The sequence below is a fragment of the Camelus dromedarius genome, chromosome 34 (assembly GCF_036321535.1).
Source record: "Camelus dromedarius isolate mCamDro1 chromosome 34, mCamDro1.pat, whole genome shotgun sequence".
Lineage (NCBI taxonomy): Eukaryota > Metazoa > Chordata > Mammalia > Artiodactyla > Camelidae > Camelus > Camelus dromedarius.
The window spans coordinates 3818683-3830800 of record NC_087469.1 but is presented as its reverse complement, the minus strand read 5'-3'; the positions used below and the strand labels follow the sequence as shown (position 1 = coordinate 3830800).

The 12118-nt window shown below is 39.1% G+C and overlaps 1 protein-coding gene across 1 annotated transcript; it reads left to right on the top strand.

The window, feature by feature from the left end:
- The first annotated feature begins 256 nt into the window (after window positions 1–256).
- Window positions 257–7529, top strand: BTG4 (BTG anti-proliferation factor 4). Its single transcript, XM_010986192.3, has 4 exons — window positions 257–429; window positions 1222–1359; window positions 5282–5483; window positions 7347–7529. The coding sequence occupies exons 1-4, from the start codon at window positions 257–259 to the stop codon at window positions 7527–7529; spliced, it is 696 nt and encodes a 231-aa protein (XP_010984494.1).
- The last annotated feature ends 4589 nt before the right edge of the window (window positions 7530–12118 follow it).

Sequence of the window (12118 nt, the reverse complement as noted above, 5' to 3'; positions counted from 1 at the left end):
TAAGTGTACTACAGGGTTTAAAAGATTTTTTTTTTCTTTGAAAATCGTTAGAAACTGGTTAGTTGAGTTGATTGATAGTGATGATTGATTTTGGGTTCATTTAGGACTGGCAAGTGATTTCTGTTTTAAATTTAAGGTATGTGAAATTTCCAAGTTGCAGTTACATGTCGATAGTAAGTGAGACCCTTGTTTTTGTTTAATTTCTTCTTGCTTCCTTTTAATGGTTGCAGGCCTCCTTGCAGACTTTTCTTGAATCATGAGGGATGAAATTGCAACAACAGTCTTCTTTGTGACAAGATTAGCGAAAAAACATGATAAATTGAGTAAACAGCAAATAGAAGACTTTGCGGAAAAGCTGATGACAATCTTGTTTGAAACGTACAGAACTCACTGGCACTCTGATCGCCCTTCTAAAGGGCAAGCCTTCAGGTGAGAGCTGGGATCGGGTACGCACAGTGGAGGGAAGTACCACAGCAGTAACCACCTGCAGTGATTTTGTTGGCAGCCTATAAGTAATGAAAACTTGATGGGCTCAAAATTTGTTTGAACTTGGGCTTGAAAAATAGGAGATGTGGTAGGTGACTGTCCAGTTGAAAACTATGAAACAAACCTCCTTATGTGAGGTGGAATAAGCAATTTCTAATTTGTGTTTATTAAGAATATGCAGTGAACCTTTGGGGAACTAGCTGTGTGACTTAGTAATGAAACTCACATTCTGAATTGCTGTGTATAAAGTCAATGATATGTATTTTTTCCTTAGGTTTTTTTGGGGGGTGGGGGGGAGGTAATTAGGTTTATTTATTTACTTTAATGGTGGTACTAGAGATTGAGCCCAGGACCTCATGCATACTAGGCACACCCTCTACCACTGAGCTATACCCTCCCCTAACATCTATATTTTATTTTTTATTGAAGTATGGTCTGTTTATAATGTTGTGTTAATTTCTGGTGTACAGCATAGTGATTCAGATATATATATTATATATATATATATATATATACACACACACCTTTTCATTATAGGCTATTACAAGATATTGAATACAGTGCCCTGTGCTATATTTTACTCTTACCTGTAAAACTATGGAGGGTGGGGAAGGGGTCAGGAGAAGGTGGGAGTGAGGTGGGATCTGAGTGTATTGCAGTCCTTTGCCTACAACATGATTCTCCAGCCAAAGCACCTGTCACCACGTCTTTGTTTCCCTTTCCTTGTTTTTAAAGGTGTATCAGGATAAACAATAATCAGAATAAAGATCCTATTCTAGAAAGGGCTTGTGCTGAAAGTAATGTGGATTTTTCTCACCTGGGACTTCCAAAGGAGATGACCATATGGGTCGATCCCTTTGAAGTGTGCTGTAGGTGAGTAATCTCTTTGGAGTCAGTGTGTGTGCTCTGTGACCCTTGGAAACCTTGGGTTATTTAGTTAGGTCTATGCACCTTTGTGAAAGGTGATACTTCAAAGCCCTGGATTAGCAGCGAGGGCACAGGTTGGTTAACATTTTAAATGCAAACTCTATCAGACAACACAGACTTCCATTAGGGTGGATGGAGCGGGAAGCACAAAGATTTTTGCAAAGTATTTGAAATTTGACTTTAATCACTGCATACTATGCTGTAGATGACAATGTTCAATTACAACGTCCAAGTATTACTAGCGGCATCAAAGGGGAAGAGAGTTATCCACCATCAACAATTCAGTCCATTAGTTGAATCAGAAGAAAATTAGCCTGTCTTCATCTTAGTTAATCCCGAAGGCTTTTACAGAATCCTGCCCCACCCCCAGTTATGACAGTATACTAGCTGAAGGTCATAATGTCTCTCGATTTGCTTTGCTATTAAGCCATTTCAATTTGTTTTTGTAGCTGAAGTATAGCTGACTTATAATATTATATTAGTTTCAGGTGTATAACATAGTGATTCACAATTTTTACTGATTCAAAATTTTTACAGATTATAAAAGTTATTATAAAATATTAGCTATATTCTCTGCACTGTACAATATAGCCTTGTAGCTTATTTTATGCTGTCTATCTTGTCCCTCCCCACTTGTGACCACTAGTTTGTTCTCTATATCTTGAGTCTGTTTCTGTTTTGCTATATGTATTTGTTTGTCTTACTTTCTAGATTCCACATATAAATTATAATATACAGTATTTGACTTTCTCTATATGACTTATTTTGCCAAGCATAATATTCTCTAGGTCCATCCACATGGCTGCAAATGGCAGAATTTCATTCTTTTTTATGGCTGAGTAATATTCCATTGTATGTATACATCACATTTTCTTTATCCATTCATCTGTTTATGGACACTTGGGTTGTTTCCACATTTTGCCTACTGTAAATAGTGCTACTATGAGCATTGGGGTGCATGTATCTTTTCAAATTAGTGTTTTGGTTTTTCCTGGATATATGCCCAGTAGTGGAATTGCTGGGTCATGTGGTAATTCTACTTTCACTTTGGGGAAACTCCATACTATTTTCCATAGTGGCTGCACCAATTTACATTCTCACCAATAGTGTACAGATTCCCTTTTCTTCATGTTCTTGCCAACATTCATTATTTGTAGACATTTTAACGACAGCCATGCTGACAGGTGTAAGGCGATAGCAAACTGTAGTTTTGATTTGCGTTTCTCTAATAATTAGTGAGGTTGATCATCTTTTCATGTGCCTGTAAGCCATCTGTTTGTCTTCTTTGGGAAAATGTCTATTCAGATCTTCTGCCCATTTTTTGATTTTTTTTTTTTGATGTTGAGTTGTATGAGATGTCTATATATTTTGGATATTAACCCCTTGTCGGTCATATTGTTTGCAAATATCTTCTCTCACTCCAAATGTTGTCTTTTCATTTGTCGGTGGTGTCCTTTACTGTGCAAAAGCTTTTAAGTTTAATTAGGTCCCATTTGCTTTTGTTTACATCTTCTAATTCTTTGTTAATATCTTCTGATTCTTTGTTAAACTTCTCACTTCTCTCCTAAGTTCTTTGTTCATCTTTATGATCATTACCTTGAACTCCTTATCAGGTAGACTTCCTTTTTCCAATTCACTTAATTCTTCTTCTGGGGTTTTATCCTATCCTTTGGAACATGTTCCCCTGTCTCTTCATTTTGCCTAGTTTGTCTTTATTTCTATGTATCTGATTGGTTGATAACATTTCCTGACCTTGGAGAAGTGGCCTTTTGTAGGAGATGTTGTATGCATTCCAGCAGAACACTCCCCTCTGGTCACCAGGGCTGTATACTCTCAGGGTGCCCTCTGTGTGGGCTGCATGGGTCTTTATGTGGTGTGGACTGACTAATGTGGGCAGTCTGGTAGGCATGGCTGGTCCCTGGTCTGGTTGGTAGCCAGGCCTTGCCTTGTATGGAGGCTGCCAGCTGCTGATTGATGGGGTTGGGTCATGAGGCAGCTGGCTGTTCAACCCTTGGCAGGGGGTCTGGGGCTACTGCTGGCCCCCTGGTGGGCAGAATTGGGTTCTGCAGTGGGTGGTTGTAAGGTGGAAGTTTCCAGATCTAGTGTCAGCCTGCTGGTGGGTAGGGTCAGTTCCTGATACAGCTGGCTGTGGGTTCTGGAGTGTCCCAAAGTTGGTGCTGGCCCACTGATGAGTGGGGCTGGATCCAGGGGTGGCTGACTGAGGGGGTCCAAGGTGTTCTGGAGCTGGTGTTGGCTTGTGGTGGGTAGGGTTGTGGCCCAAAGGGCCCCAGGTACAGTACTGGCTCACTGGTAGGTGGAGTTGGGGCCTGGGGTTCCTGGCTACAGGGATCTAGGGGTCACAGAGCTGGTGTCAGCCTACTGGTAGGTGGGATTGGATCCTGTGGCCACTGGCTGAGGGACCCAAGGTATCCCAGAGGTGGTGTCTGCCCACTGGTGGGCAGGGTCGGGGCCCAGGGGATGCTGCGGCTAGTGCTCGCCCACCGGCGGGTGCAGCCAGGTCTAGGGCTAGTGCAGGTCCTGGCTTCTCTGGCTGCAGGGACCTGGGGGGCAGCTCCCTGGCACAGGTGGCTGTCTCAGAGCTGGTGCTGGCCTGCGGGTGGGTGGACTGGGTCCTGCCATGACAGGCTGTGGGGCTGTGGTGGTCCTAGGGCTGGTGTCAGCTTACTGGTGGGTGAGGCTGGGACCCAGGGGGTTTTGAGGAAGGTGCCTGCCCACTGGTGGGCAGAGCTGGGTCTTGGGGTCTCTGTAGCACCCTGGGGGTCCCGGGCTAGTGTTGGTGTGTTGGTGCATGGAGCCAGGTCCTGGGCCATCCGGTGAACAGGGCTGTGGCCTGGAGCAGCTGTAGGTTCAGGGGGGCTTAAGGCAGTGTGCCTGCTGGTGGGTGGGGCTGTGTCCTGGTACTAATAAGCTAGAAGGAGGATTCCACAATGGAGCTGGCCAGCACCAGTGTCCACGTGGCAGAAAGAGCTCCCAGATGGCTGCTGCCAGTGCCTGTGTCCCCAGAGTGAGCTTCAAAGCCTCCTGCCTCTCTGGGAGGCTCTCCAAGATGAGCAGGTGGGTCTGACCCAGATGCCTTTAAAATGACTGCTTTTGCCTGGGGTCCTGGAGTGTGTGAGACTTTGTGTGTGCCCTTTAAGAGTGGCGCCTCGATTTCCCACAGCCCTCTGACTCTCCTGAAAGTAAGCCCTGCTGGCCTTCAAAGCCAAACATCCTGGGGCTCATCTTCCTGGTTCAGGACCCCTGGCTCAGTGAGACTCAGACCCATTGCTCCTTGGGGAGAGTGCCTGTAATTGTAATTATCCCCCCGTTTGTGTGTTGCCCACGTAGGGGTGTGGGTTTTGACTACACGGTGACTCCGCCCCTCTTACCTGTCTCCTTGTGGTTCCTTCTTTACATCTTTAGCTGTAGAAGACCTTTTCTGCTAGATTCCAGTCTCTCATCAATAGTAGCTCTCTAAATAGTTGTAATCTGGGTGTGCCCCTGAGAGGAGGTGAGCTCAGGGTCTTCCTACTCCACCATCTTGGCCAAGCCCTCACAGTTTTTTCCTCTTTTTAAAAAATTCATATATTTTTTAATTGAAGTGTAGTCAATTTACAATGTTTCATGTGTACAGCAAAGGGATTCAGTTATACATATACATACATATGTATATTTTCAGATTCGTTTCCATTACAGCTCATTACAGGAAACTGAATACAGTTCTCTGTGCTACACAGTAGGTCTTAACAATTTGCTTTTCAAGTAACTCTTCTTATAAGTTATTGAGTTGTTTCCAGAAAAGATTAGAGATAAAAACCTATGGGAAACTAAATCCTTAGTGAATGCTTTATTTTCCTTTCCTGCTTAGGTACGGTGAGAAAAATCATCCATTTACAATTGCTTCTTTCAAAGGCAGATGGGAGGAATGGGAATTATCCCAACAAATCAGTGATGCTGTCAGTAGAGCCACGTTAGATTACTCCTCTGGCACGTCCTCTGATGATGAGGAAAGTTGTAACAAAGAACCTCAGATAATTCCTAAAGTCAGCAATCCAAAGAGCATTTACCAGGTAAAGTGTGTTCCGTTTCGTCTCCTCACTTTTTTTTTCTATTCTAATTCTAAAAAGAATATGCTCACTGTAAAAGTAAAAAAAAAAAAAAGAAAAAATTGGAAGACATGGAAAAATCAAAACTATAAAAATTAAAATCACAATATTAATATTCTGGCAAAACTTTTCCTACTTTTCTTTTTCTTTCTTCTCTCTCTGTATTTCCTCTCCTTGGCTGGGTGCTCAGGACAGATACCATCTTTTTTGTCCCACTTCTTCATACAGTATTTGAACATACATAAACTTCCTTTCACCTAAATTCCTTCATAACTAAATATTAGTTGATTTTTTTGGCAACAGAAAATAACATACCACTTGTAGAACATTTCGAATATTACCAACGATAAAAGATCTAGAATTCCACCTCCAGAGTAGTTTTTCTAAAAAAGCCACAACTATGATTATAGGAAGATATGCATCTCTATATATTGGAAATAGGTTTCATGAAACCATACTTACCTTACTAGGCACAATGCCTCAAAACCTTATTAAATTAAATCGATGTCAGCCACCTAAACTGATTTTATGACCCACTGATGGTGGCAACCCACAGTTTAAGAAACACTGATCTAGGGAGAATCTCTTGACAGCTTGCATGTACTTTTTTTTTCTTAATCACTTATGTATTGACATGTTAAAGCAATTTAAATACTTAATATTTTTTACCATTTGTTTCCCTCAATTTAGCTAGTGTATTATTGACAGACATCTAGGTTGTTTTCACATTGTTGTGATATTAAAAAAGCTAACTTCTTTTTTTCAACTTAAGGTTCAGAGATGTCTGAACTTTTAGTTATTTCTGAAGATTTGATTCTCAAAAGTTGCAATTATTGGGTCATTGAGTATGGACATATTATAGGTTCTTAATAGACCACAAAGTACTTTCTAGAAAGATGTTTTTTATTTGTAGTGTTTCACCAGCATTATGTGAAAGTGTTTGTTTTATGATTTCCCTAAAATTGGGTATCTCACTGAAAAATAGACAGCATTTGAATTAAGTCACCTATTTTATGTATCATTAATGAAATCACACATTAAAACAAAAACTTCATGTACCCAAATGTTTTAAGTACTTAACTGTCTTATGAATTTTTTCCTTTTTCACCTATTTATCATTTGAGCTCCTAATGTGTTGTTATAGGCTCTTCAAAGGTTAGGAATATTTTAACCCCTTGTCATATTACTGGCAAATATTTTCCCCTAACTTGTTTGACATTCTAAACTATATATACAGTTCATATTCAGTGTATAGAAGTTTAGAATTATATAGTAAAATATTTGCCCTTAGTTCTATTTTTATGCTTAGAGAGATCTTAGATCATCTAGGGACCAGATCTAAAGTCAGCTTTATTCTTTTAGAGCAATGTCCTTTCAAAGTGTGGTCTGCAAAACATTTGCAGCGGTCATCCAGGATGTTTAAGATGGGTGTTTGTAGACATTAACCTCAGGGATCCTGATGAGACAGTTTTGGGTTGAGCTAGTGAGGTGGGATCGGGTAGGGAAGAACACAGGACTATATGCAAATTTGAGTAAATGTGTTTTTTTTTTTTTAACCATTTTTTATTGAAGAGTAAATGTGTTTTTTAAATTTTGGGTTGGATTAAAGAATTTTGTTAAAAGATATGAAGTGACTTATTTCATACCCACCAATGCTAGCCGACTTTCCAAAGATAATGGTCTACTTTGATATATATTCATTTGTGTCTTCTATGCTTTTGAGAGGTTTAACGTGTGATTTGTGAGTTTATATTTGATCCTTAGAGCTGGTTTATTAGTTTACAGAAAATCTTCATACTCCTTTTTTTCCCTCTTTATTCTCCCTAGGTTGAAAACTTGAAACAGCCCTTTCAGGCTTGGTTCCAAATGCCCCACAAAAAGAATATGGCGGCTGGGCGTATGGGCCTCCTGGGAAGTGCTTATCATGCGTTGCATAAGAACCCTAAGGGTCATAGGCCAGCTGCTGTACCCCGCGTGGACAGGTACCACTGGGTCAACGCGAACCGGTAACGCAGTGGCTGGGCCCTCAGGGGGATTTATGTCCTCTGAAACAGAAGTGAGTTTAGGGTTGAGAGGCTCAGGAAGCAGAAAAAATAACCACATTAGGGACTAGGGTGCGTGATAGCGAGTCCTCTCACACAGATCGTGACTATGTTCTTAGCTGTACTTTTAATTCTTATTTAATTTTATATGAAGTTTTATGTACCACTAGTGAATGTACCCAATAAGGTAATAGAATGAAGATACTGACCTGTGATAAGATTCAATGAATTATGAAAAGGAACAGTTTAAATAAACGTGCTGTGTTTTTAATAACCTTCCTAGTTGAATTTGTTGTGAGAAAGTTTTAAAAGTTCTTATTTCTTTATTAGTCATTAAAAGAAAAGTAGACCTTCACTGAGGGGAGAGTTATCCTCTTGCTAGAGTATTCTGGTTCTACTTTATTACCTGCCATCACTGTTCTATCTTATAAGGTCAGTAAGAGCTTGAAAATTACTTTTTAAGGTACAAAATTCCCTTTTAAAAATTTGGTTTATTTCTTGACCTCTTAATAGGCTTCATTATGATATTTTGTGAGTGATATAGCTCATTCTGAAGAATTCAAGCTAAGCAGAAAAAACTAGTACCAAGGAAATAAAAATCTCTCCCATCCAGCCAAAAATTACCATCATTAACATTAAATGGTGACCATCTTCCCAGTCATCCTCTATTTATGCACAGATGTGAGAACTGATACACAACTTAATAGGAAAACCATACCACTGGAGCTGCTTGTTAGAAACTTGGATTTAACTTTGCCTGATCTTGACCAAATGGAGAAACCTAAAACGAAACTGAAAACTGTTGAAATAGTCATAAGATTTTCTACCACAAAGTAATTTTTTGAAGGATTTCTTTTATGGTTTAAAAAAAGGAACACCCAGAGGCTAAAACAGTTGTTAAAACTTAAAAAAAAAATACTGTATTGATTATGTTGCTATGCAAGCTACAGAATTTAGCATTCTTCATTTTTGACTTGTCCCTCATTCCCCATGTCATTAAAAAATTGAGGTGTAATTGACATGTGACATTGTTAGTTTCAGGTATATACGATATATACAAATATCAAATCATGTTGAAGTGATCACCACAATGTCTTACCTCTGTCACCATATGTAGTTACAGTTTTTTTCTCCCCCTGTAATAAGAACTTTTCTTACTCTCTTGGCAACTTTCAGATACACAACCTTTTTAATGTCAAGGCTGAACATTTATGTTCTCTCCTGAAACAATTATTCCTATAGCTGTCTTTTCTGAGTTCTGCATTTCAACTGATTCTATGAATGCTCATTATTCTCTTCTAAATGTGGAATCTGTTTTGAGTCGTCTTTGGTTAACTGGAGTTCATTGTTGAGAAGCAGCTTTTCCACAAACGGCTCAGAGCTGCTCTACTGTGAGCTCATTTGTGCCCGAGGCTCGTTATTCTTTCATACTTGAAGCATGACTTGTCTGAGTATTAACATCTTAGGTCATGTTTTCTTTCTCTTACAGCTTCATAGCCATCACTCTAATCTGTTGTTTTTGTCCAGAAACCTAAGATCAGCTTGATTTCCCCAACTCGCACCACTCACATGAAAATGTACGTTTGATTTTAAGGTGACTTCCTTCGCCTGCTAGTCTGAAAGATTCTTTCTTTATACTTGAAGCCTATGTCTTGGTCAATCATTCTGTATCATTTTTTCCCCCTTGAAACATTGTGCCTCTTTCTGATCTGCAGATTTAATTTTTTTAAAGCAGTCTTCCACAATATTACATTTGAATGCTTTCTTTGTCCGTTTCAGGGATACCAGCTCTCTTCATGGTAGATCATTTTCTTTGTCATAACTATTATTTGATTGCTTTAATCTCATTCCTTTTTAGACCATGATTGTTTTAAGCTTTCTTTCTGCCAGTGTGAGTCGCAGTCCTGTCTAGTCTTTCTGATTTCTACCTTATATCTTCCCTAATGATGTTATTTTGGATTTCAATTCGTGATTTTTTCTGTGGGTGTTATTTATGTGTAAAATTTGTTGGACTGAAAAATGAAAGAACTGTGTGGAAGTTACCATGTGTAAAACATACTGTAGTACTTGGCTGCGACAGAAGAATGGGTTTCTAAGAACCTTCACACAGAGGGTTTTATTAACAAAGTGTCTCTTGAAATTTCTAAGGTTGGTTTTACAGAATGACTTCCGGGGAACAGAGATGACAGATCAGTGGCACATGGATGACCACTCCTGCACCCCTTGCCCATCACGGACGTGCTAGTCAATCACAAGGTTCTTGTCTGAGTGCAGAGGTTGCCTCACAATTCTATGTAGCACAGTACTAGGGACAGCCGTTAACGTGAATAGTTCCAAGCTGGTGCTCAGACAGAAATTGGTTCCATCAGTGCTCTATGACTTGGCCCAGAGGGAGACATCCTTAGACCCTGTGTAATTCTTTAGAGCTTCTCATGTGGCCTTGAACTCAAAGGGAAAATACAGTGCACTCTATATTTTTGGTTGTGATTAAAAGTAGTCAATACAGTTCGAGCCTCCAAATAAATGAATCCTGTATCTATTGGTCAATCAGTATAACAGCCAAATTAGATCTTCCTAGTATGCATTTTGAGATTTTCTTTGAGTATATATCACTGTTTTTCTTTAAAAAAACTAAACTTGAGAGAATTGTAGAGTCACATGCAGTTAAGAAATAGATCCTGGGTACCCTTTATCCAGTTTCCATCAATGGTAACATTTTGCAAAACTGTACTATAATGTCACAACCAGATATTGGCCCTGGTGCTGTCAAAATGCAGAACATTTCCATCACCACAACCATCCGTGTTGTTGCTCTTTTATCATCACACCTGCTTTCCTCTCACATTCGTCCTTCCTTATCCCTTGACAATCACTAGTCTGTTCATTTCTATAATTTTGTCATCTCAAGAATGTTATAAATGGAATCATACTGGACCCCTTTGGAACTGGCTTTTTCACTAAGCATAATTCTTTGGGGATTTATCCAGACTCTCGTATGTAGCAGTAGTCTGTTCCTGATTATTGCTGCATAGTATTCCAAGGTATGGATATGCCACAATTTGTTTAACCTGTTGAAGGATGACGGCTGAGTTGTTTCTCATTTGGGGAATTATGAGAAAAGCTGTGGTAAACATTCTTGTACATAATGTGTAAACATAAGTTAATTTCTCTTTTCTAAGTGCCTAGGAGGGCAATTGCTGGGTTACATGGTAGTTCCATGTTTAGATTTTAAAGAAACTGTCAGACTGTTTTACAGAGTGGTTGTATCATTTTCCACTCCCACCAGCAATGCATGATTATCCAGTTTCTCTGCATCCATGCCAGTCTCTGGTGTTATCACTACACACATCACAATGGCTTAAAAAAAAGAGTCATCTCATTGTAGTTTTAATTTACAGTTCCCTGACATCTAGTGATGTTAAACTTGTTTTCATGTGTTTATTTGCCATCTGTATATCCTCTTTGGTGAAATGTGTGTGCATATCTTGACACTTTTTAATTGGATTGTGGCTTTTTAATCATTGACTTTTGAGAGTCCTTTATATATATTTTAGGTACTGGTCCTTTGTCATATGTGTAGTTTGAAAATATTTTCTTCCAGTTGTTTATCTTTTTGTCCCCTTGATAGAGTCTTTTACAGAGCAAATGTTTTAAATTTTGAGGAAGCCTAATTCAATAGTTCTTCTTTTTATGGACTGTGCTTAATCCCATACTCCCAAGTTACCACCCTCTATTCCCCTTTGGTAGCCATAAGTTTATTTTCTGTGTCTGTAAGTTTGTTTCTGTTTTGTAAATGAGTTCATCTGTACTGTTTCTTATATTCCATGTATAAGTGATACCATGTAATATTTATCTTTTTCTGTCTGACTTATTTCACTTAGTATGATAATCTCTAGGTCCATCCAAGTTGCTGCAAATGGCATTATTTCATTCTTTTTTTATGGCTGAGTAGTATTCCATCATATACATACACCACAAGTTCTTTATCCAGTCATCTGTTAATGGACATTTAGGATGTTTCCATGTCTTGGCTGCTATAAATAGTGCTGCTATGGACATTGGGGTGCATGTATCTTTTTGAAATAGAGCTTTCATCTTTTCGATATATGCCCAGGAATGGGATTGCTGGATCAGATGGTAACTCTATTTTTAGTTTAAGGAACCTTCTGATTGTTCTCCATGGTGGCTGCACCAATTTATGTTCCCACCAAAAGTGTATATATAATTCTACTTGGTGGGAGGAGTAGGGAAAAGGATATCTATTTTATCTTCCTGGAAGCAGAAGTCTATGTACAACTTTTGAAATAAAAATTGTTTTAAGAAGAATTATTTTAATTGTATTGTATTTTTGGGAAAGGGTCCTTTTTGTTGGCAGTTTGTAGAATACGGCTTCTATCTATTAAGGTTTTCTTATTCTTTTTCTGGTCAGTCGGCTGTGCATGTGTGTGCATACAAGCCAATTCTTTAAAGATAACTAGAATCTCAAAACTTTAAATTACTATTGATTTGATTGAGCAATAAATACACGTAATACAGCAGGAAGGAGAACATGATCCC